At 48.0% G+C, this 25922-nt stretch overlaps 2 protein-coding genes across 5 annotated transcripts in view; both read left to right on the plus strand.

Moving 5' to 3' along the window:
* LOC149354484 (uncharacterized) overlaps positions 1 to 25922 on the plus strand; it is a 78995-nt gene that overhangs the window by 1909 nt on the left and 51164 nt on the right. For 2 of the 4 annotated variants that reach the window (XR_016291332.1, XM_089583340.1), the window contains exons 3-6: positions 7359 to 7619; positions 8101 to 8223; positions 17849 to 18109; positions 18593 to 18715. The gene's annotated coding sequence lies outside the window, so the exon portion shown is untranslated. Of the gene's footprint in view, positions 1 to 4799; positions 5363 to 7358; positions 7620 to 8100; positions 8323 to 17848; positions 18110 to 18592; positions 18716 to 25922 lie in introns of all 4 variants that reach the window. The other 2 variants (XR_016291333.1, XR_016291334.1) reach the window with 2 other exon arrangements.
* Positions 19599 to 21792, plus strand: LOC149354485 (uncharacterized). The gene has a single exon (XM_089577511.1). The coding sequence runs from the start codon at positions 20456 to 20458 to the stop codon at positions 21728 to 21730; it is 1275 nt and encodes a 424-aa protein (XP_089433637.1). The 5' UTR covers positions 19599 to 20455; the 3' UTR covers positions 21731 to 21792.

The raw sequence follows: 25922 nt of genomic DNA on the forward strand, positions 1-25922 counted from the left end.
AAGGACCTGCGACGAAGGGCAGGTGCTGGGTGGACCTGAAAAACTCAGATGAGAGGATTAGTCAGCGTGGTACAGGGGAATGAGAACAAGGCAAACAAAATAGGCTGGACATTTCCAACGAAGGACAAGGCAGGGGCGGGGGGGGGGGTTGGCTCGAGTTCAGAGCAAGCCAAAAGGTGGGGGCAGAGGGGGTAACAGGAATGTCATGGTTTCCGAGAACTGATAGTAGGGGTTTAGGAGAAAAAAAAAAAGTGAACAAAGGGAGAGGGTGAGAAGGCCGGAAATGTGGTGGAAGATATGATGTGGGAAGGGTGCAAAGAGCGATAGTATACTCAGAAGTACTTGTATTTGGGCGTGTTGGTTCATAAATTTTCAGGAGGACACAGGGGCGCAACAAAAGACACGGACATAGAAGCAGACAGGGAAGAGGGCTTGTCCCTGTCTACCTCCACGCCCGTGCCCCCCATCGCGTCCCTGTGTCCTCCTGAAAAGATAATATACTTATGCGAGGTTCTAGGAAATGGTCTGACCACGTGCAAGACATTTGTTAATTTAAAATGATGCTAACCCTGAAATGTACCTGAGAGATTCCAGGTTTTCTCTGGACATGTTAATCCCTGTTGGTTGCAGTGTTTTAAATTTGTGGATTAGGAATGCTTCTCTGTATTTTCTGTCCCTAGTCGATTTGAAGCCTGTGTTCGATTTGAAGTGTGTTTAGTTATTTGACATTTTTCGAAGCGCTAAAACAACAAGGACACAGAGGGAACAGACAGGGACGAGCGCTCGTCCCTGTCTGTTCCCTTTGTGTCCTTGTTGTTTTAGCGCTTCGAAATACTTCATTAAGACTGCTTTGTCTAGAACAGGGCAGAAAGGTATGCCTGTTGGTATGGCATGTTAAAGAAGAAATGTACCTGCCAAAAAAAGACGAAAACACAAGGAGAGAACAACACAGGACAAAGGTTAGACTAACAACTGAATTCTTTATTCAGTCCAGACCGCCAGGTAATCTCTACGCATGCGCCATGGCAAGACAGACACTCAAACATCGTCATTCAAATAATCCCATTCTTTTGTCGTCAGCGCTACAGTCGGCGCTTTCAAGTAGCTAAACATGGTGATGCTTGCGTCAGTTCGCCATCGATAGCGGTGACGACAAAAAGAATTTGATTATTTGAATGACCATGTTTGAGTGTGTGTCTTGCCGTGGAGCATGCATAGAGATTACTCGGCGGTCTGTGCTTAATAAAGAATTCAGTTGTTAGTCCAGCCTATGTCCTGTGTTGTTCTCTCCTTGTGTTTTCTGTTTTTTTTTGGCTGGTATATTTCTTCTTTAACATGCTTTGTCTTTTTGTATAAAAAAATTAGCTGCGGTTCAACTACTGCTGAACCTGGTTAGAGAGTGAAAGCTGTGGCTTATCGGGCAACTATGCGTTGCTTGCCGTCTGTAAATGTTCAGGGCATTCTGGACACTGGATAGGCAGCGTGCCCACCCTGGGAGGTAGCATTTAATGGTTGATCACAAGAGTTTGCTCACCCAATGAACGCCGTGACCTATTGCTGCAGTGCCGAGTGTCTGCCACAGTGTTGTTAGCGCTAAAGCATGCAGCCCTTATCTTTCTCTCACCACCCCACAAACCTCAAAGCGCGATTCAGGCGTCCAGGGAGCCAGTTAGGCGCACTTCTTTTCCTTAAAGTCATCGGAGTCTAAAACGTTGCCAACGCCACTGAAAACAATGATCGCCTACGGCCTATGGCTTCAGTTCCGCGTTTCTGTCACAATGTTGTCAATGCCAACGCATACAGCACATATCTGTCACTACCGCCACATAGTTTAAAGCGCGACTCATGTGTCCACTATTCCAAGGGGGCAGTTATGCACTTTCCTTTGCTTTCCAAAGTCCCGCTCCACTGGTTTCTTAGCTTAAAGCACGACTAAGGTGTCCACTGTCCCAGGGGGCCTGTTATGTGCCTTCCCTTTGCTTTCGAAGCTGCGGCTCTTCGTCGGTTTCGTAGCTTACCTGAATAACCAACTCGCCCAATCTTCCGCTTTAACACGTACACATATGCCACTGCCGTACTGTACGAATACTTGTCTTAATCTGAGATGCAGCTGGAAAGATTCTGTACACTGCAGTCTTCTGTACGCACAACACTTATTGCTCGCAACTGAAGTTTGTTTCGCTTGTTTTTTAATGATCTGGTGGACACTTCTTTCCACCTTTTCACAAATGCCATCAACCCTTCCCTCCGTGTTGTTCATCCCAGAACTGTTTTTTTTTTCCAACTCTTCTAGAACGCTTCTGTCATGCACGAGAAGTTTCTTTGAGTGGTAGAAAGTTAAAGCCATTGTAATATGTCTTGGCCTTCCATTTTCACTCTCTGCCTCTATGGCCCTACCTTCCCTAATGTTGAGTAGCATTTTTGAAGACATTTTTTTCCAGCTGACCTCTTCACCTTTCTTGATATTAAACCTTTATCTCTTACAAACGATCTAGCTGCAATGAAAGGAGCTGCCTTGTGCTGCTGCAGATGCATAACTCTGGACCTACAGCTAAGGAACTGTAGGGCAGCCTATGACAAACTTTGCTTGACCCCTCGCATTCTGGTGCGTACTTGCATCAAAGGCAAGCACAGCACGGCTCCTCCGATGGACCATAATTCTTTACAGATTATTCAATGGAACTGCAGGGGCTTTCGGCGTAAGCGCGATTCGTAGAGTAAGGTTAGGCCAAGTCCGGATTAGGAGCGCTTGCGCTCTGTGGCCACTGTTTTTGAATCGCTTATCGTCCACCTGCCACCTAGGCAATGTGCCTTCGTGACGCAGTCACAACATTCCGGATGGTTATATATACAGTGGCGAACAAATACCTGATATTTTAAAAGTTTTTTCATAATGATTCATACACCACAGATATAAATGACCTATTTGCTATTTTTAAACATATTATCATGCAATAATGCCCTCTCCTTCCGCAAGTAGTTGTTGAGGGTTTCAATTAATTATGTGTCTTTTTTTCTCGGCACTACCCCATGCGTTTGTTTTGCATCTGTTGTAAATATTTTATAACTTGCTCTCAATTTTAGGTGACAATTCAGCGGTTGAATGTTTTTTATAAGCTCTGGACGTAGTGTAAGGTTAACAAAACATCATCAATACTGCTCAGATGGCAGTTTTACATGGCCGCAAATACGGGATGAAACACCATCATCCTTCGCTGGAGTCCAAGGCAGCACATTTCATGCCTTAACACATTTTGATGAGATGTAGCCATAGAGGAGCTTCAGTTGTTTCGATCTTCGCAGGAGACGCGCCAAAACAACCAACCATGTTTTTTAGAAAGACAGTGTGCGCACGAGCCCCAAGAAACACTAGACTGACTGTTATCGACGTTTACGCACATTTGGGCCTGCTATCAGGCGCTCAGTAACTCCATGGACTGTGAGGCGTCATCTGCAATGTGCTGAACTAAGCAGGATGAGCCCACCTCAAGCCCCGCGAGGATTTGGGCTCCTAGGGCTATGTGTGCAAAGGAGCACCTGGTGGGGATAGTTGAAGAATGGAAAAGGGCGAGTTGTTTAAACGAATCCAAGCCTCTGGCGGGGACAGTTGAAGAATGGAAAATGGGGATTTGCTTAAACGAATCCAAGCTCTCTTGCTGCGGGAATGCGGCATTCGTTGCATATGTCGCCCCGCCCCAAACGAAATTTATATGTATATCCTCACCAACTTCCCACGTTAGGAATGTATTGTAGGAATAGGTAGAAATGTAGTGGCACAGGGCTGACTCTCTGCTCGTGCGGTTCGTCTCGACTGAATTCAATGTGTCACGAGTGAAGAGGTCATTCAAGGCAATCTTGAAAAGGTTATGCTTCCATAGGCACGCAATAATCTGGGATTTTAATATGTGTTACAATAGAATTACGAAACGAAACACTCTTCTACGCTTGTGAAAAACTGCATGAAGAAGGGGTCTGTGGGCTTTATGGAGTGGACAAGGTGGTCTATAGAGATTATTTTAATTGAATACCTTTGGATAAGCATTGTGCATCGTCCGAGAGACAGAAAAGCCAGCAGCGCAAAGCATATAGCCGAGGGGCTGTTCCAAAATTGGGAAAACATGGAATAGAGGTTCACAGCAAGCTTCCAGGACTCCACGCTTTTGCAGAGTCAAGCAGTGGTCAACAGCAAAGGCTTGCGTGTGATGTACTGATGCATTAGTTTATTCTGAAAAGACTCATGTTGAATTCTTGCCGCATATTGTAATAAAAAAAGATTCCTCAGTCAATAACTCCATGGAGAGCGGAAATCAATTGATAACGGATATGCTCTGGCACAAATTGTCCCTTAATATGGGAATCCCCGTTGCTTGCTATCATGTAAAAAGACTGGTATTGTCTTCCCACCAACTTCATGCGCGAAGTTTAGCGTGGTAAAGGAAAAGTTAAATCCGAAGATCTGAAGTTTTGTACTTGTTGACCACTGGATACACATGGGCACTTCGAGCACAGCCTTGCGGAGAGGTTGTCACCTGACCACTATGGCAGGTGGGGCGCCTGCCAGGAGGAGGCTTTACACAAACACACAATGGCTAAACGGGGGGAATGGCCACTAAAAGTGCAAGTGCACTAGAAGCGCCATTGCTGGAGGAATAAGAAACTCCATATCCGTTAGAGAAGCTAATGCTCTTCTATGTTCAGAAGCGAGGCAATGATACCGCAGTGGAGGGGTGCGGATAATTCTGAACTACTTGTGGTTTCTTTTCGTCCTCTGCACTGAGGGCAAATTTCACGTTTCTCAGCTGACGCGGTTTCCTGATCTGAAACGAGAGGCCACCCTTGCTCCCTTATCTCAAGGAAGCGTCCAAGGGAGATGTATAGTTTTGGAACCGTGCTTAGCCACTCCTTGGCTAAGGAGACAGACACAGCGACGAGGAGCCGCTTGTACGTGCCTGCTGGGGATACCATTCGCATAACAACGTAAATATATTTGCTTAGAGTGAAAGGAAAGTGTGTATGCGTCTAATTCTCTCCATTTGTTTTTAGGGGCATGTGTCTAAGTGCACTCGTTTTGCATTTCAGTTCTCTTGATGCCTTGGCAAGAAAACATGATTGGTCTGGCAACGTGGCAGTGCTTACGGTTCGACGGCAGCAGTGAATGTGTGCTCTAATATACTGAACTCGACGTCGCCATAGCTGCCTGACAAGCGCTGCTACACAAGCGCAGAGCGACAGTTTGTGGAATGAAGCATGTGATTAGGTCAGGGAGCGAGAGAAGCCAGCTTCAAGTAGCATTTTTTCTTCCTCAAGGAAGAGACGCTTCAAGAGACTTACTAAGGCGTATTTAAAAACTCACCGAAGGACGGTGAGCATACTAGAACTTCCCCTCCATTTAGTTCGTTGCCCGCTAGCACAGCGCATGCCCTTGTGTCATATGTAAACCGCAGAGATCAGTCGTTGTATTGCTATTTTAAACCCACACTGCAGTATCAGTGCAATCACGTTTTGCATTCCTCGATCATGGAAATCCTAACTAAGCCGCCCGGATCGAACCATCATGGATGTACTATCAGCAAGAAATGAAACGCGAACAAGACAACCGAACCACGGACTGCAAAATACGCGGCTCTTTGCCGCAATGAGCTCTATACTAGCTCCTACTATATTTATTTTGAAGGCGCGAAGACTTTTCTTTAGATGTGCTATTCAACCTCGCTTGTATTTCTAATCCAGGAGCTTATATGTTGTTGTTTTTGTGTTGCCACGTCACTTTTCTTATTCGCGTTTCATTCGTTGCTGATAGTACAAATGTAATCTACCACTCGATGGACGTAATGTGTCTAGTGAGCCTTAAAAAAAGCAACGATCAATTGCGCCTTCTATGATATTAAGCTAACGGTCCTACCGTGGTTGAAAAAGATAGGAATTGGCCCATTTAAAGGCTTAGAACTATTTAATAGCAGCTGAATGAATAAACACAATAGAAAAATTAAGGACTAATGGCTCATGTCACGTGACACTAACGCTCACATTTGTACTTGATTAGTTTGATGCTTTCGCTCTAAGGCGAGGCATCAGACGCATGATATAACTTTTCTTGATTGTGTAGTTAGGCGGAGGTGTTTTTCATGAGTGCTGTTTTGAGGGTGGGTAGCCTCCCAGCAAAGATGGTGGGTGCGGAGGGGACGGGTAGCACGTGTTTCTGTAGGCCAGCTGCCTTTCCCACTGTGGCTTTAAATTTGATTTCGCCATCATCTTTTCGTTCTGCTGTTGCGTAGTCTTCTTGTGAGTGAAGGAGAATAGACGTAAGAGTCTTGGTTATAGTGAGTGCTTCTGGCGCGTAATTTACAGCGGGCAGTTTGTGAGCGCACAATATGGAGGGCGAGATTTAGTGGTGATTGGGTAGGGTTGTGAATCGAAGGTGACGGTGGGCAGATGGGCAGCCGCCGAGATAGCGGAGTGCTGCGGACATGAGCGTTGTGGGTGTTTCTTGTGGATAGTGCAGGCTCCTAGCGTGGACTGCAGGCTTCATGGGAACAGATATCAGATTTCCAGAGAGGGGGTGCGTTACAGAACCAGTCCTGTGTAGCGGCCACCGTGACACTAGCTTGGTGTTACGTGGCTAAACATGTGGGTTGGGTTATGAGAACTCAGGTTGGGTTATAAGAACTCAAGCAACCTGAGGTTTTCCCCTCCCTTGTTCATTTTTGTGATCAGTGAGAATAAGTTATGAGAATTGGGGTGGGGAAGAAAACAGCATGGATTTTGTGAACCGATCCTAAGAAACTCGGTCCGCTCATACCCAGGCCTCCGTAGAGCAGGAGCGCCCTCCAGCGAACCCTGCAGATATTGTTATCTCTGCTCCTGTTGCCCAAACGACGAGCCTCCTATTGGAGCAGCGAAAACTGCAGCGTTCTCTCGATCATAAGGCGCTTTGGGGCTTACTCTTGCATACGCTCGACAAAGCTGAAATTTGTTTTGTTTTGTTCACACTGCAAAAGTCCGTTACACAAGTCTCTAATATAGGGGAACTAATCCTTCTTGTGTTCCTTTCTTACTTAAAAGGTGCAAAGCCCTATCCCTAGAGGGTCGATATATGAAGATAGTTTTTCCACACTTGGTAGCTGGGACTAGGAATTGACTGTCAGCCTTTATTGGTGCCGCCGCGGCTAATGGCGACCACCAACTACGAATGTTGGCTACAGATTCTCGGAGTCAGCCAAAGGCAGATTTCCCATTACAGTATCTTCGTGTGCCTAGCCGAAATCCCTATAGGGGCACACGGAAAGCAGTCTAGAACTAAACGCGCGGCGTTTGGAGATCTGCCGCACATTTTTTTGTTGTTTTGCGTTTTTTCGCAGAACTCCCCATTGAACTACCTGCCGGCCCCCTCGCCAACATCTGGCATCCAGTTTGATGGGCGCAGTTGGCCTCAGAATTGCAGAAGAGCTCACTGCCTTTTGTACTTGGCTTTGAAGCTCCAGCAAGCAGGTCTGAGCAAACCCAGCTCACCGCCGTCGCTGGTGGTGAAAAATGCAGGGAATTGAGAGCAGCCTCGGGGTATCAGCGACGGAGGAAGATACAATGGGCTTGAAACAGTGGGAGTTCTGGCCCCACAATTGGTAAGTCATAGATAACATCGTTCTTATCCTCCCAAGTTCTGGCAAGGACCATTACTCGATGGGATGTCACCGTCCAATCCCGAACAATTACTGCAGTTATCCATGTACAGAACAAAGTAAATGTTATCCTTAAGACTCTATGTATGATAGAAGTTTGCAGTCTTTGTAGTCAAAGAAGCCATACGCAAATTTTTACTGCTTGGTTTGATTAGAGAAGAAAATAACACAGCAGAGCACGATACTAAAAACACAGCGTTTTTGTTCTCTCCCTGTTGTCAATTCATTCACGGTATTAAAGAACAAAGTATTGCTGTGGAGGGGGCCTGAGAATTCTCCCTTGAGTTACGGTGGGAAAGACTGCTTGTTAAGCAGGAAAAATTGGTTTTTGGAAATATATGACAATTGGGATCCGATTGGGGATAACAAGATTTTCAAAGAATTATCCTTGATTGCTCTGCCTCCTTTCCATGCCCCCGTAAAGGGACAGCAGTGTCAGCGCCAACCTACACGGGCCACAGCAGCTACTCCAGCTCTACAATGCACACAATTCAACTCCATAGAGCCTGGAGCATCCCAAGACCTTGAGCATCCACCGCTGGAGAAGGTGCGTTGGCGAATTCTCGTGGGCCGCCGTGGCCGTCTCTGACCTCAAATATCAGGCTTTATCTCAGGGATCCCTCGGGCTGATTACTTGATTTGCTAGGTAAGAAGGTACCAGATTGCTTTTGAGAAATTGTTATCACGTTCGGTTCCACGCTGATATGGATGACTGTCGGTCTTCCGTGGCCCTTTCGAGAATGCACGCTGCTGTCTTTAAAATAAGCGCGTTAGAGAGCGGTGGCGATGTTGGATCTCAGCAACCACAGCGCAATCTCATTTCCATCATCATCGCTGAGTTGTTCAATTCTTTGTGTGCACAACGGAGTTCTAAAAAAAATATAACAATGACTGCCATTTTCAAATCATTGGAGCGCACAAATCATGGGAGCGACTGAATGCGAGACCGGCCAGGGAGAGTAATGAAAAAAAGTAACGAGAAATGCCCTCTCATGAATGAAAGCGTGATTGCGGATATAATAAACACTAACTTATTCCCGGGTTCTTAAAACACGCAGTGGTTCTGGGCACGTCGTTGGCAGGTGTTAGTAGCTAAGATCCGGCAGACTTCCTCTGCTTAAAATTAAATAGAGGGCAGTGCAAGTTTTTACAGGCACCAGTTGCAGCACGAGTAATGAATGAATAAGGGTTGGGCAAGAGTGCGGAGAGGGAGGGGGTGGATTTTTGAAAGCTTGCAAGTTGACCAGCAGCACTTGCTGCGGAAAGTATTTGAACAAGACTGCGGACAAACAAAGAGAGAAAAAACTTTTCAGGGGCCTAAAATGTGTTGTAGCTTGACTACTTGAAGCAGAGGAACCTAACCTTTTGCTAAACATTAAAAATTCAATCGCAAGAAAGAGTTGGCTGAGTGAACTGAAGAGAGTATATGCAAGACCAGAAATATTGGGCGCTACAAAAAAGAACTCACCCAGACTGACTTAAGAGCTGGAAGCTAACCCAAAATAAAATTTGAATTTCAAACACTTTGCAGATAAGCACTGTATTTGATCACAAAAAATCGCTGCTTAAAGACGGAATGACACCTTTTTAATCTGCTTAATGTTTCGCTTTTTGGAGATGCAATGAGCGCCTTTTGTGGTGTCTATGCAGAAATACTAACACCTGGCTGCCCGGGCTATGTACCACAAGTCAATTCTTTTTTTCGAAGTCTGGTTGGAACCTCTAAAAAAGAGAGAAAGCGATATTATCGTGAACTTCTAGAGGGTGAAAAATGGAAACAGCAGTAAGTAAAATTTTAGAACTAGTTTTCTTGTGTATGTCCAGGGATGGCACACCGCATTGCCGTGTACTGAATTCTCTTGCCTCAAGGGCAAGGAAGGATGAATTCATTGCTCCTCGACCACTGCTGAAGCGGACATTGAGCTCCGGCTCACCGACCCGTTCTCTGCGAACAAAGGCTAGAGCCGAGCACAGTAAATTTGCATGCTGATACTCTGTGGTTAGTTGTAGTTGCAGAGACGTGTCGACAACCTCAGCACACAACATTTCTAGGTATAATAACTGCATACCGCGTAAATCCACAGTGCGCCCTTAAATTCTTGCTTTGAAGAATTAAAATGAAGCTTTTATGTCCAGATGAGAAGTGAAGGGAAGTCACTTCTTTCGCAGTAAAGAGCGGATCAAGTTTTCCGACGCATTATTTGTGCGATAACTTATTTGCAGAGTTTCATGATCATATTCTATTTATTTCTTATGCAGGAGCTGTAGGGAAAGCTGCTTTCTTACCCATAGCTCTTGTTTAAAAATCGGAGGGTCTGTGTACGCGTCTGTCTACGGAGCGGAGGTTAGATATACAACGAAGCGAATAGAGGCATTGCACGGATGCGCATCTTTCCCGTATCCATAAGCGATTGACGGCCAACATCTGTTCCGCGTGCGTGTCGTCTTAATTGCCTTTGCCGATCTGCCTTCGCATACTGCCGCCTGCATTTGGATCCCAAAACAACGAGAAACAGTGAAAATAAACGAGCCGGTCGCGGCTCAACTACTGCTGAACCTGGTTAGAGAGTGAAAGCTGTGGCTTATCGGGCAACTATGCGTTGCTTGCCGTCTGTAAACGTTCAGGGCATTCTGGACACTGGATAGGCAGCGTGCCCACCCTGGGAGGTAGCATTTAATGGTTGATCACGAGAGTTTGCTCACCCAATGAACGCCGTGACCTATTGCTGCAGTGCCGAGTGTCTGCCACAGTGTTGTTAGCGCTAAAGCGTGCAGCCCTTATCTTTCTCTCACCACCCCACATACCTCAAAGCGCGATTCAGGCGTCCAGGGAGCCAGTTAGGCGCACTTCTTTTCCTTAAAGTCATCGGAGTCTAAAACGTTGCCAACGCCACTGAAAACAATGATCGCCTGCGGCCTATGGCTTCAGTTCCGCGTTTCTGTCACAATGTTGTCAATGCCAACGCATACAGCACATATCTGTCACTGCCGCCACATAGTTTAAAGCGCGACTGATGTGTCCACTATTCCAAGAGGGCAGTTATGCACTTTCCTTTGCTTTCCAATGTCCCGCTCCACTGGTTTCTTAGCTTAAAGCACGACTAAGGTGTCCACTGTCCCAGGGGGCCTGTTATGTGCCTTCCCTTTGCTTTCGAAGCTGCGGCTCTTCGTCGGTTTCGTAGCTTACCTGAATAACCAACTCGCCCAATCTTCCGCTTTAACACGTACACATATGCCACTGCCGTACTGTACGAATACTTGTCTTAATCTGAGATGCAGCTGGAAAGATTCTGTACACTGCAGTCTTCTGTACGCACAACACTTATTGCTCGCAACTGAAGTTTGTTTCGCTTGTTTTTTAATGATCTGGTGGACACTTCTTTCCACCTTTTCACAAATGCCATCAACCCTTCCCTCCGTGTTGTTCATCCCAGAACTGTTTTTTTTTTCCAAATCTTCTAGAACGCTTCTGTCATGCACGAGAAGTTTCTTTGAGTGGTAGAAAGTTAAAGCCATTGTAATATGTCTTGGCCTTCCATTTTCACTCTCTGCCTCTATTGCCCTACCTTCCCTAATGTTGAGTAGCATTTTTGAAGACATTTTTTTCCAGCTGACCTCTTCACCTTTCTTGATATTAAACCTTTATCTCTTACGAACAATCTAGCTGCAATGAAAGGAGCTGCCATGTGCTGCTACAGATGCATAACTCTGGACCTACAGCTAAGGAACTGTAGGGCAGCCTATGACAAACTTTGCTTGACCCCTCGCATTCTGGTGCGTACTTGCATCAAAGGCAAGCACAGCACGGCTCCTCCGATGGACCATAATTCTTTACAGATTATTCAATGGAACTGCAGGGGTTTTCGGCGTAAGCGCGATCCGTAGAGTAAGGTTAGGCCAAGTCCGGATTAGGAGCGCTTGCGCTCTGTGGCCACTGTTTTTGAATCGCTTATCGTCCACCTGCCACCTAGGCAATGTGCCTTCGTGACGCAGTCACAACATTCCGGATGGTTATATATACAGTGGCGAACAAATACCTGATATTTTAAAAGTTTTTTCATAATGATTCATACACCACAGATATAAATGACCTATTTGCTATTTTTAAACATATTATCATGCAATAATGCCCTCTCCTTCTGCAAGTAGTTGTTGAGGGTTTCAATTAATTCCCCATGCGTTTGTTTTCCATCTGTTGTAAATATTTTATAACTTGCTCTCAATTTTAGGTGACAATTCAGCGGTTGAATGTTTTTTATAAGCTCTGGACGTAGTGTAAGGTTAACAAAACATCATCAATACTGCTCAGATGGCAGTTTTACATGGCCGCAAATACGGGATGAAACACCATCATCCTTCGCTGGAGTCCAAGGCAGCACATTTCATGCCTTAACACATTTTGATGAGATGTAGCCATAGAGGAGCTTCAGTTGTTTCGATCTTCGCAGGAGACGCGCCAAAACAACCAACCATGTTTTTTAGAAAGACAGTGTGCGCACGAGCCCCAAGAAACACTAGACTGACTGTTATCGACTTTTACGCACATTTGGGCCTGCTATCAGGCGCTCAGTAACTCCATGGACTGTGAGGCATCATCTGCAATGTGCTGAACTAAGCAGGATGAGCCCACCTCAAGCCCCACGAGGAGTTGGGTTTCTAGGGCTATGTGTGCAAAGGAGCACCTGGTGGGGATAGTTGAAGAATGGAAAAGGGCGAGTTGTTTAAACGAATCCAAGCCTCTGGCGGGGACAGTTGAAGAATGGAAAATGGGGATTTGCTTAAACGAATCCAAGCTCTTGTGCTGCAGGAATGCGGCATTCGTTGCATATGTCGCCCCGCCCCAAACGAAATTTATATGTATCTCCTCACCAACTTCCCACGTTAGGAATGTATTGTAGGGATAGGTAGAAATGTAGTGGCACAGGGCTGACTCTCTGCTCGTGCGGTTCGTCTCGACTGAATTCAATGTGTCACGAGTGAAGAGGTCATTCAAGGCAATCTTGAAAAGGTTATGCTTCCATAGGCACGCAATAATCTCCGATTTCAGTATGTGTTACAATAGAATTACGAAACAAAACACTCTTCTACGCTTGTGAAAAACTGGATGAAGAAGGGGTCTGTGGGCTTTATGGAGTGGACAAGGTGGTCTATAGAGATTATTTTAATTGAATACCTTTGGATAAGCATTGTGCATCGTCCGAGAGACAAAAAAGCCAGCAGCGCAAAGCATATAGCCGAGGGGCTGTTCCAAAATTGGGAAAACATGGAATAGAGGTTCACAGCAAGCTTCCAGGACTCCACGCTTTTGCAGAGTCAAGCAGTGGTCAACAGCAAAGGCTTGCGTGTGATGTACTGATGCATTAGTTTATTGTGAAAAGACTTTGGCCGAATTCTTGCCGCATATTGTAATAAAAAAAGATTCCTCAGTCAATACCTCCATGGAGAGCAGAAATCAATTGATAACGGATATGCTCTGGCACAAATTGTCCCTTAACTCTTTCCTTACCACGGGAAAACGACCATTTTTCATGTCTCAGACAAAAATTTTTTTTAGAAAAAGTGTGATAGATAAAATATATAAAATGCATAACATTAATTGAGATAGAATGCGCTTTATAATGAAATTTATTTGAACACATATTCTGCTTGAAATGCTGTGAAAAAAAATCAGTAAACACAGCAAAAAATAAAAAAGAACAAAAGTTTTGTGTTTATATGACAATAACTTTCCAAACACTTGTACTAATAAAATTCTAGAAATTACAAAACAATTCAAATTCTTTCTAAAACATAGCATTAAAGTTTGAAAATTATAACTTGAATAGTTTTCGAGCTAGAATTTTTTTCTTTATGCCTCTTGAAAAGGCTCGTTTGAGAGTGCCCTTTATATGATTTTTACAGTCCAAGAAAAAAAAATTGGAAGTGTAATGTTATGCGCCAAACGAAAGCTTGGTAAGCGTGGTTTAAAAAATACAAATCAAAACTTATTTAATTTACATCAAAAGATTGAAAAAAAATATAAAACACAACAAAGTATAGGTGCGATATTGCGATATATAGTATGCGATAAGTATAGCTGCGATGTAGCTGCAGAATCGAAATCCGACGTTACAACATCTTAGTCCGAGTCACTGCTGCTCGGAGGATCTTAAAAATCAGCTGCAGAGGCTGCAGAATCACGTGCAGCGGGACTCTTCCGAGCGCGCGAAGTGCCCGACCTCGATGCGACGCCATCCTCACCGCGTATTATGTCGCTATAATCCTATGCTCCTAGGGCACTTCAAAAATGCCCGACCGGCGGGGAAATTACGAACTAGGCCGAAAATGGAACTAACCGTCTGAACAACAAACCAGATGCGCCCGCACAAGCGGACAGGAAAAAGAAAGCGAAACTATCAGGCCATTGTTCCGGGATCAGTTTGCGCAGTTACAGCGTCTGAACCAAAATCCGACAATGCAACATCGTCACCAGAGACACTGTTACTCATAGCATAGATAATAATTGCAGTCAACGCAGTAGAATTGCGCGCAGCAAGGTTTTTCCGAGCGCGCGCCATCCGCGCGCCCGACGCCTTGCACGGAGCGTCCGCACCGTACCCTCCGCTTCAAGGGCGTTTCAAAAATTCGCGCGTCATGGGAAAATTGCACTCTACGCAGAAACCGAAACTGTAGTCTCTGAAGAACAACTTAGATGGCGCCACATCACCGTAACGGCTATAATGAGGAGCTTCGGTTCGCACAAACAGACCGGAACGAGGAATCTGAACGCACAGGCGAGCGTTCTGGGCTCTCGTTGCCCAGTTTGAGCTTCGAAACAATACCTGACGATACAGCATCGTCGTCAGGGTCCGTGCTAATCGATACATCAATAATATGTGGTGCAAACGCAGCGGAATTGAGTGGAACAGGGTTTTTTCGAGCGAGCACCATTCCCGATGATGACTGCTTGTTCGGAGCGCCCGACTCCGCACCCCCAACTTCAAGCGCGCCTCAAAAATTGCCGCTTTTTGGCAATAATATAAACTAAACAGGAAGTTGAAGTTCAATGTGTGAACAACAAACCAAATGACTCAGCAAGTCCGTAGCTGCCGCGGTCGCGCTGCCGTAGCGCTTCGAATTTTTCGATCACCGGTGATCGAAGCACAGTGGCGTGGTAACGAAAGAGTTAATATGGGAATCCACGTTGCTTGCTATCATGTAAAAAGACTGGTATTGTCGTCCCACCAACTTCATGCACGAAGTTAAGTGTGGTAAAGGAAAAGTTAAATCCGAAGATCTGAATTTTTGTACTTCTTGTTGACCACTGCATACACATGGGCACTTCGAGCACAGCCTTGCGGAGAGGTTGTCACCTGACCACTATGGCAGGTGGGGCGCCTGCCAGGAGGAGGCTTTACACAAACACACAATGGCTAAACGGGGGGAATGGCCACTAAAAGTGCAAGTGCACTAGAAGCGCCATTGCTGGAGGAATAAGAAACTCCATATCCGTTAGAGAAGCTAATGCTCTTCTATGTTCAGAAGCGAGGCAATGACACCGCAGTGGAGGGGTGCGGATAATTCTGAACTACTTGTGGTTTCTTTTCGTCCTCTGCACTGAGGGCAAATTTCAGAACGTTTCTCAGCTGACGCGGTTTCCTGATCTCAAACGAGAGGCCACCCTTGCTCCCTTAGCTCAAGGAAGCGTCCAAGGGAGCTGTATAGTTTTGGAACCGTGCTTAGCCACTCCTTGGCTAAGGAGACAGACACAGCGACGAGGAGCCGCTTATACGCGCCTGCTGGGGATAACATTCGCCTAACAACGTAAATATATTTGCTTAGAGTGAAAGGAAAGAGTGTATGCGTCTATTTCTCTCCATTTGTTTTGAGGGGAATGTGTCTAAGTGCACTCGTTTTGCATTTCAGTTCTCTTGATGCCTTGGCAAGAAAACATGATTGGTCTGGCAACGTGGCAGTGCTTACGGTTTGACGGCAGCAGTGAATGTGTGCTCTAATATACTGAACTCGACGTCACCGTAGCTGCTTGAGAAGCGCTGCTACACAAGCGCAGAGCGACAGTTTGTGGAATGAAGCATGTGATTAGGTCAGGGAGCGAGAGAAGCCAGCTTCAAGTAGCGTTTTTTCTTCCTCAAGGAAGAGGCGCTTCAAGAGACTTACTAAGGCGTATTTAAAATTCACCGAAGGACGGTGAGCATACTAGAACTTCCCCTCCATTTAGTTCGTTGCCCGCTAGCACAGCGCATGCCCTTGTGTCATATTTAAACCGCAGAGATCAGTCGTTGTATTGCTATTTTAAACCCGCACTGCAGTATCAGTGCAATCACGTTTTGCATTCCTCGATCATGGAAATCCTAACTAAGCGGCCCAGATCGAACCATCATGGATGTACTATCAGCAAGAAATGAAACGCGAACAAAACCACGGACTGCAAAATACGCGGCTCTTTGCCGCGATGAGCTCTATACTAGCTCCTACTATATTTATTTTGAAGGCGCGAAGACTTTTCTTTAGATGTGCTATTCAACCTAGCTTGTATTTCTAATCCAGGAGCTAATATGTTGTTGTTTTTGTGTTGCCACGTCACTTTTCTTGTTCGCGTTTCGTTCGTTGCTGATAGTACAGATGTAATCTACCACTCGATGGACGTAATGTGTCTAGTGAGCGTTAAAAAAAGCAACGATCAATTGCACCTTCTATGATATTAATCTAACGGTCCTACCGTGGTTGAAAAAGATAGGAATTGGCCCATTTAAAGGCTTAGAACTATTCAATAGCCGCTGAATGAATAAACACAATAGAAAAATTAAGGACTAATGGCTCATGTCACGTGACACTAACGCTCACATTTATACTTGATTAGTTTGATGCTTTCGCTCTAAGGCGAGGCTTCAGATGCATGACATAATATTTCTGGATGGTGTAGATAGGCGGAAGTGTGTCGGGAGTGCTGTTTTGAGGGTGGGTAGCCTCCCAGCAAAGATGGTGGGTGCGGAGGGGACGGGTAGCACGTGTTTATGGAGGCCAGCTGCCTTTCCCACTGTGGCTTTAAATTTGATTTCGCCGTCACCTTTTCGTTCTGCTGTTGCGTAGTCTTCTTGTGAGTGAAGGAGGATAGACGTAAGAGTCTTGGTTATAGAGAGTGCTTCTGGCGCGTAATGTACAGCGGGCAGTTTGTGAGCGCACAATATGGAGGGCGAGATTTAGTGGTGATTGGGTAGGGTTGTGAATCGAAGGTGACGGTGGGCAGATGGGCAGCCTCCGAGATAGCGGAGTGCTGCGGACATGAGCGTTGTGGGTGTTTCTTGTGGATAGTGCAGGCTCCTAGCGTGGGCTGCAGGCTTCATGGGAACAGATATCAGATTTCCAGAGAGGGGGTGCGGTACAGAACCAGTCCTGTGTAGCGGCCACCGCGACACTAGCTTGGTGTTACGTGGCTAAACATGTGGGTTGGGTTATGAGAACTCAGGTTGGGTTATAAGAACTCAAGCAACCTGAGGTTTTCCCCTCCCTTGTTCATTTTTGTGATCAGTGAGAATAAGTTATGAGAATTGGGGTGGGGAAGAAAACAGCATGGATTTTGTGAACCGATCCTAAGAAACTCGGTCCGCTCATACCCAGGCCTCCGTAGAGCAGGAGCGCCCTCCAGCGAACCCTGCAGATATTGTTATCTCTGCTCCTGTTGCCCAAACGACGAGCCTCCTATTGGAGCAGCGAAAACTGCAGCGTTCTCTCGATCATAAGGCGCTTTGGGGCTTACTCTTGCATACGCTCGACAAAGCTGAAATTTGTTTTGTTTTGTTCACACTGCAAAAGTCCGTTACACAAGTCTCTAATATAGGGGAACTAATCCTTCTTGTGTTCCTTTCTTACTTAAAAGGTGCAAAGCCCTATCCCTAGAGGGTCGATATATGAAGATAGTTTTTCCACACTTGGTAGCTGGGACTAGGAATTGACTGTCAGCCTTTATTGGTGCCGCCGCGGCTAATGGCGACCACCAACTACGAATGTTGGCTACAGATTCTCGGAGTCAGCCAAAGGCAGATTTCCCATTACAGTATCTTCGTGTGCCTAGCCGAAATCCCTATAGGGGCACACGGAAAGCAGTCTAGAACTAAACGCGCGGCGTTTGGAGATCTGCCGCACATTTTTTGTTGTTTTGCGTTTTTTCGCAGAACTCCCCATTGAACTACCTGCCGGCCCCCTCGCCAACATCTGGCATCCAGTTTGATGGGCGCAGTTGGCCTCAGAATTGCAGAAGAGCTCACTGCCTTTTGTACTTGGCTTTGAAGCTCCAGCAAGCAGGTCTGAGCAAACCCAGCTCACCGCCGTCGCTGGTGGTGAAAAATGCAGGGAATTGAGAGCAGCCTCGGGGCATCAGCGACGGAGGAAGATACAATGGGCTTGAAACAATGGGAGTTCTGGCCCCACAATTGGTAAGTCATAGATAACATCGTTCTTATCCTCCCAAGTTCTGGCAAGGGCCATTACTCGATGGGATGTCACCGTCCAATCCCGAACAATTACTGCAGTTATCCATGTACAGAACAAAGTAAATGTTATCCTTAAGACTCTGTATGTATGATAGAAGTCCGCAGTCTTTGTAGTCAAAGAAGCCATACGCAAATTTTTACTGCTTGGTTTGATTAGAGAAGGAAATAACACAGCAGAGCACGATACTAAAAACACAGCGTTTTTGTTCTCTCCCTGTTGTCAATTCATTCACGGTATTAAAGAACAAAGTATTGCTGTGGAGGGGGCCTGAGAATTCTTCCTTGAGTTACGGTGGGAAAGACTGCTTGTTAAGCAGGAAAAATTGGTTTTTGGAAATATGTGACAATTGGGATCCGATTGGGGATAACAAGATTTTCAAAGAATTATCCTTGATTGCTCTGCCTCCTTTCCATGCCCCCGTAAAGGGACAGCAGTGTCAGCGCCAACCTACACGGGCCACAGCAGCTACTCCAGCTCTACAATGCACACAATTCAACTCCATAGAGCCTGGAGCATCCCAAGACCTTGAGCATCCACCGCTGGAGAAGGTGCGTTGGCGAATTCTCGTGGGCCGCCGTGGCCGTCTCTGACCTCAAATATCAGGCTTTATCTCAGGCATCCCTCGGGCTGATTACTTTATTTGCTAGGTAAGAAGGTACCAGATTGCTTTTGAGAAATTGTTATCACGTTCGGTTCCACGCTGATATGGATGACTGTCGGTCTTCCGTGGCCTTTTCGAGAATGGACGCTGCTGTCTTTAAAGTAAGCGCGTTAGAGAGCGGTGGCGATGTTGGATCTCAGCAGCCACAGCGCAATCTCATTTCCATCATCATCGCTGAGTTGTTCAATTCTTTGTGTGCACAACGGAGTTCTAAAAAAAATATAACAATGACTGCCATTTTCAAATCATTGGAGCGCACAAATCATGGGAGCGACTGAATGCGAGACCGGCCAGGGAGAGTAATGTAAACTAAAGTAACGAGAAATGCCCTCTCATGAATGAGAGCGTGATTGCGGATATAATAAACACTAAGTTATTCCCGGGTTATTAAAACACGCAATGGTTCTGGGCACGTCGTTGGCAGGTGTTAGTAGCTAAGATCCGGCAGACTTCCTCTGCTTAAAATTAAATAGAGGGCAGTGCAAGTTTTTCGAGGCGCCAGTTGCAGCACGAGTAATGAATGAATAAGGGTTGGGCAAGAGTGCGGAGAGGGAGGGGGTGGATTTTTGAAAGCTTGCAAGTTGACCAGCAGCACTTGCTGCGGAAAGTATTTGAACGAGAGTGCGGACAAACAAAGAGAGAAAAAACTTTTCAGTGGCCTAAAATGTGTTGTAGCTTGACTACTTGAAGCAGAGGAACCTAACCTTTTGCTAAACATTAAAAATTCAATGGCAAGAAAGAGTTGGCTGAGTGAACTGAGGAGAGTACAGTCAAGCCCACTTATAACAATACTGGTTATAACAATATATCGGATATAACAATGCTCAGTCGTGGCACCATCAGCTTTGCCATGTGTTCTATGGTAAAATAAACTGCTTATAGCAATGATGTCAAGGCACATTATTGGTTATAACAATTAAATCCGGTAATTTAGTGTCAACCATTACAGAAAAAAACAAGGAAATGCTACAACCACACCAGCAAAACCATGCTTACAACACAAAAGTGTGCATGTGTGGGGCCGACCAATGGACTAAGCTGGCGCAGCAACGCCACGAAAGCAAAAGAGGCAGGCGTCATCGCGTCAGGAGAGCTGCTGCATTGCTGCATTGGCTACGCACGCCACGCATACCCCCAATCAGTCGGTGCAGTGCGCGTGCGTGCAGCCAGCGCAGTTTTTCTCTTGTCAGCTGTCACCGCACCCTTAGTTCTGCTTGCTTCTTGAATCTCCCATAAGAATAGCTTCCAAAAAGCCGGCGTGATTCCTGTGATGTGGAGGTGCGCGAAGCTCCCGGTGGCGCAGTGATGGCGGTGCTTTGGTCATCGGTGAACGGTGAACATTGTTCCGGTTCCCTGAAGTTCGATTTAAGGAGCTTTTACAGGCATTAGAACTGTGAGACAGGCCTTCGGCTCCCGAACCTTGGGTGGCTAGCATAAGAACGAAGAGGACGAAGACAGCGGCGCCGATGCTCGTGCGTGTTCGCTGATCGCTGCCGCTGAGACTGATCGCTGCCTTCGAACTGAACCGAGACGTACCGCTAGCCGTTCGCGACGCAGCGCCTTCGTAGACGTCCTACACTACACTTGGTGGAGGTGCTGTCTGCTCTCACTATCGAGATACGGCACCATGCCCAGACTTCCAGGCTCTACCACGGTGTCCGACCCCCCGGCCCAACCTGCCCAGCCTGCTGGCCCTGCTGTCATCTGTTCTGGTGCCGTCCGTCAGCGGGACCCCGCGATCTTCAGCGGCACGGATGACACCGACGTGGAGGATTGGTTGGCCACCTATGAACGCGTAAGCGTGTATAACAAGTGGGACGACAGCATCAAGCTTACCAACATTATATTTTATTTAAGCGACGTTGCCAATCTATGGTTCCGCAACCACGAAGCGGACATCTCCAGCTGGGCGGATCTGAAAACCAATCTCACGGAGGTCTTCGGCCGTCCCGCTGTGCGTAAGCTTCGTGCCGAGCAACGCTTGCGCAGTCGGGCACAACAGAGCGGCGAAAACTTTACCAGCTACATCGAAGATGTAGTCGATCCCTGCAAACGCATCAACGCTTCCATGAGCGAGGCAGACAAGATCCGAAATATTCTGAAAGGCATTGATGATGACGCCTTTCAGATGCTCGTCGCGAAGAATCCCCAGTCTGTCTCCGACGTGATAAGCCACTGCCAAAGCTTCGATGAGCTGCGCAAACAGCGCCTTTCGACCCGCCGAGCCGGCTTTCAAGAGGCAAATATTTCCAGCTTGGCTCTTTCCCGGGACGGTGCTCTGGACCATCAGTCGCTCCTCCAGCACATTCAGAAGTTCGTCCGTGAGGAAGTCGCCCGCCAGCTGTGCTTGTCGACCAGCCCACCTACTCCTGCGCCGCCGCTCACTCCCAACATCCAGCGTGTCATACAGGAGCAGGTCGCCGAGGTACTGCCCTCTCCTCCTCCACCTCCTCAGCAGCCGCTGATCACGGCTCCGTTAACGTACGCGGATGCTGTGGCGCGACCGCGGCCTTCGCCTGCTGCTCCTGCCTACGGGCCGCCCCATCACCTGTTAGAGCCCCAGCGACCTGCACCAACCGCTTATCGTCCGGTTGCCCGCCCAAGACCACAGCCGCAGCCTCTCAACCCCTGGCGTACGCAAGACAACCGCCCAATTTGCTACGCCTGCGGAGTCGCTGGCCACGTGGCTCGCTTGTGCCGCAGTCGCGACTATCGTCGGTATACTTATAGGCGTGAGCCGATTTACGATCTATCCCCCGCCTCCTCGCCTGTGTCACATGAGCCGCCTCCCGATCCGTCTTCGTCTAGCTACCGTTTCCGCTCTCACCGCTCGCCGTCCCCTGGCCGACGTTCCCGCTCTCCGATGCTCCGCCGCCCACCCGCTCCGCAAGCGGAAAACTAACGGCCGCAGTTCCGGAGGCAAGAACTGCGCCGCCAGCGACTCGCTCAAGCCCTGTATCCGTGCCAGCCAACATTATTACCGTGTTCGTTGAGGGAGTCGCCGTCGAAGCACTTGTTGACACGGGCGCAGCCGTTTCTGTTCTTAGCCACACACTCTGTCGCAGACTCAAAAAAGTGACGACGCCTCTTCCCGCCGTTTCTCTCCGAACCGCCAGCGCTCAGGACATTCGACCATTAGCCGCCTGCACCGCCCGCCTGCTTATCGAGAACGTCCCCTACACAATAGAGTTCATCGTCCTCGCCCGCTCATCTCACGACGTCATCCTTGGTTGGGACTTCCTTTCCACTCATCACGCTGTTATTGACTGCGCCTGTGCTCAGCTTGAGTTATCGCCCTTCAGTGACGCTCCCTTGGACGTGCCCGACGCTGCTGCCGCTACTGTGATCGTCTCACAGGACACTGACGTTCCGCCCTTTTCTTCAGTGCTCGTGCCTCTTTTTTGTGCTGCTCTCTCCAACGCAACTGTCACATATACGCCCTCTTTACGATGCGCTGACCAGAAATCTGTTTTGCTGCCTCATGCCGTGCTGACAATTATTCGTGGCTCCAGCGCTATTTATGTGTCTAACTCGTTCTCCTGCCCTACCACTTTGCTCCGTGGGCAATCGCTTGGTAGTGTTGCCGTGCTAGATCCCTCCTCAGCATACCCCCTCATCGACAGCTCGGCCGACCTTCACGTCAGCGCCATTACGCCTGTTTCCATCGCCAATCCGTCTCCTCTCGATGTTTTTCACCGCTCCATCGACGCCGCCCTGACGCATACCCAAAGGGCCCAACTTGCCGCCGTCCTGCACCGTTTTGCAGCTTCGTTTGATTACCAGCAAACATCATTGGGCCGCGCAACCACCGTCACCCACTGTATTGACACTGGCACACATGCCCCTTTGCGCCAACGTCCGTACCGTGTGTCAGCCGCTGAGCGCCGCATCATTGACGAACAGGTTACCGACATGCTCAAGCGCCACGTGATACAGCCGTCGCAAAGCCCGTGGGCATCGCCGGTGGTCCTTGTCAAGAAAAAAGACGGTTCCATCCGGTTCTGCGTTGATTACCGTCGTCTGAACAAGATTACACGCAAGGACGTTTACCCTCTCCCTCGTATCGACGACGCCCTCGACTGCCTGCAGGGCGCTGAGTTCTTCTCTTCATTGGACTTGCGCTCTGGTTACTGGCAGGTGCCGATGGCAGAGGCCGATCGCCCAAAAACTGCATTCGTCACACCCGACGGGCTTTATGAATTTAATGTCATGCCCTTCGGCCTCTGCAATGCCCCTGCCACATTCGAGCGCATGATGGACAACCTACTCCGCGGGCTTAAGTGGCACATATGCCTTTGTTACTTAGATGACGTTGTGATATTTTCGCCAGATTTTTCGTCTCACCTCCAGCGCCTTGAGACTGTTCTTCGCTGCCTGGCCGACGCTGGCCTCCAACTCAATTTAAAAAAGTGCCGCTTCGGAGCTCGGCAGCTTACCATTCTCGGACATGTCGTGTCCAAGGATGGCGTTCTCCCGGACCCGGCAAAGTTACGAGCTGTAGCAGAATTTCCGAAACCGACTTCTGTAAAAGACCTCCGCAGCTTCGTAGGCCTCTGCTCCTATTTTCGCCGCTTTGTCCGCAACTTCGCCACTATCATCGACCCTCTGACCAAGCTCCTTTCCGGCCACGACCTTTCGTCCTGGTCGCCAGCCTGTGATGAAGCCTTTACGACACTCCGTCGCCTCTTGACCACACCGCCAATTCTGCGCCATTTCGACCCTCGTTCTCCGACGGAACTCCACACCGATGCCAGCGGCGTCGGCCTCGGTGCAGTCCTCGCGCAGCGCAAGCCTGGCTTTGACGAATATGTTGTCGCTTACGCCAGCCGGACACTCACAAAAGCTGAAGCGAACTATTCTGTCACTGAGAAGGAGTGTTTAGCCATCCTGTGGGCGATAGTCAAATTCCGCCCTTACTTGTACGGGCGCCCTTTTGACGTTGTCACCGATCACCACGCCCTCTGCTGGTTGTCGTCTTTGAAAGATCCCTCTGGTCGACTGGCACGCTGGGCTCTGCGGCTTCAAGAGTACGACATCCGCGTGGTCTATCGTTCCGGCCGTAAACATGCGGATGCTGATGCCCTCTCACGTTCCCCTCTGCCGTCTGAGGCAGCGTCTTCTATCTGCGCCCTGTATTCTTTGACGTTTGAGCCCGCTGATATGGCTACCGAGCAACGCAAAGACCCATGGATCGCTTCCATCTTGGATTTCTTATCTGGCCAATCGCCTCGACCTCCTTCCCGTGCTCTGCGTCGTCAGTCCCACCATTTCGCCATCAGAGACGAGCTTCTTTACCGTCGGAACTACCTTCCGGATGGTCGCAAGTGGCTGCTTGTCATTCCGACCCATCTGCGCTCCTTCATTTGCTCTTCCTACTACGATGATCCCCAGTGTGCTCATGCCGGCTTCTTGAAGACCTTCACCCGCCTACGACATCGGTACTACTGGCGTGGGATGTACCGTTATGTGCGCAAGTTCGTTCAGTTGTGCCCCGCATGCCAGCGCCGAAAAAACCCACCTCGCCAACCCGCCGCTCCTTTGCAACCGCTGCCTTGCCCAGCGCAGCCCTTCGAACGTGTTGGCATTGACCTCTACGGCCCTCTTCCCAGCACATCAGCCGGCAACTGCTGGATCATCGTCGCCATCGATCATCTTACCCGGTACGCTGAAACATCACCTTTGCCATCTGGTACAGCCCACGACATTGCATCCTTCGTCCTCTATCGCCTCGTTCTTCGCCATGGTGCTCCCAAAGAGTTGCTGAGTGACAGAGGTCCAGCCTTTCTATCTGAAGTTGTCGAAGCTCTCCTTCGGGAATGCAACATCGTTCACCGCACCACCTCTGCCTACCATCCGCAGACAAATGGCCTGGTTGAGCGTTTTAACCGCACTCTTGGCGACATGCTGGCCATGTATGTGGCTTCCGATCACTGCAACTGGGACCGCGTTCTACCTTTCGTCACCTATGCTTATAACTCCGCTACTCAAGCCACCACCGGATTCTCTCCATACTTTCTCCTCTACGGCCGTGAGCCTTCTTGCACAATGGACACCATTCTCCCTTACCGCCCTGATGCTTCTGAATTTAAGCCTCTTTCTCAAGCCGCCACTTATGCCGAAGAATGCCGCCAGCTTGCCCGGTCTTTCACTTCACACTCCCAGCAGCAGCAGAAAAGCACCCGTGATCCCTCTGCACTACTTCCCACCTATCTTTCTGACTCATTGGTCTGGCTCTGGGTTCCTTCCTCAAGTCCCGGCCTTTCCTCCAAACTTCTCAGCAAGTACCAGGGCCCCTACCGCATTCTTAAACAGACATCCCCCGTCAATTACCTCCTCGAACCCCTTACACCGTCTACTGATCATCGTCGCCGAGGCCGTGAAATTGTCCACGCCGACCGCCTCAAACCATACTACGACCCCGCCGTCGTCACATCTCCCTAGGCCGCCAGGATGGCGCCTTTTCGCCCGGGGGAAGTTGTAAGACAGGCCTTCGGCTCCCGAACCTTGGGTGGCTAGCGTAAGAACGAAGAGGACGAAGACAGCGGCGCCGATGCTCGTGCGTGTGCGCTGATCGCTGCCGCTGAGACTGATCGCTGCCTTCGAACTGAACTGAGACGTACCGCTAGCCGTTCGCGACGCAGCGCCTTCGTAGACGTCCTACACTACAGAACAATCAAACCCCTCCGGGTATTTACTGCCAATAAATGCTCTGAAGTTTGTCATCTTTTCTTTTTTTCGGCACAACCCTGTTATAACAATTATTGGTTATAACAATGGTATTTCCATGGCACTTGAATATTGTTATAAGTGGGCTTGACTGTATATGCAAGACCAGAAATATTGGGCGCAACAAAAAAGAACTCACCCAGACTGACTTAAGAGCTGGAAGCTAACCCAAAATAAAATTTGAATTTCAAACACTGCAGATAAGCACTATATTTGATCACAAAAAATCGCTGCTTAAAGACGGAATGACACCTTTTTAATCTGCTTAAGGTTTCGGTTTTTGGAGATGCAATGAGCGCCTTTTGTGGTCTCTATGCAGAAATAACACCTGGCTGCCCGGGCTATGTACCACAAGTCAATCCTTTTTT

Source organism: Amblyomma mixtum, chromosome 3, assembly GCF_055824585.1.
Source record: "Amblyomma mixtum isolate Tamu chromosome 3, ASM5582458v1, whole genome shotgun sequence".
Lineage (NCBI taxonomy): Eukaryota > Metazoa > Arthropoda > Arachnida > Ixodida > Ixodidae > Amblyomma > Amblyomma mixtum.

Coding starts and splice junctions, on each gene's coding strand:
- LOC149354485 (XM_089577511.1), top strand. CDS start 20,456: ATGCCCAGACTTCCAGGCTCTACCACGGTGTCCGACCCCCCGGCCCAA.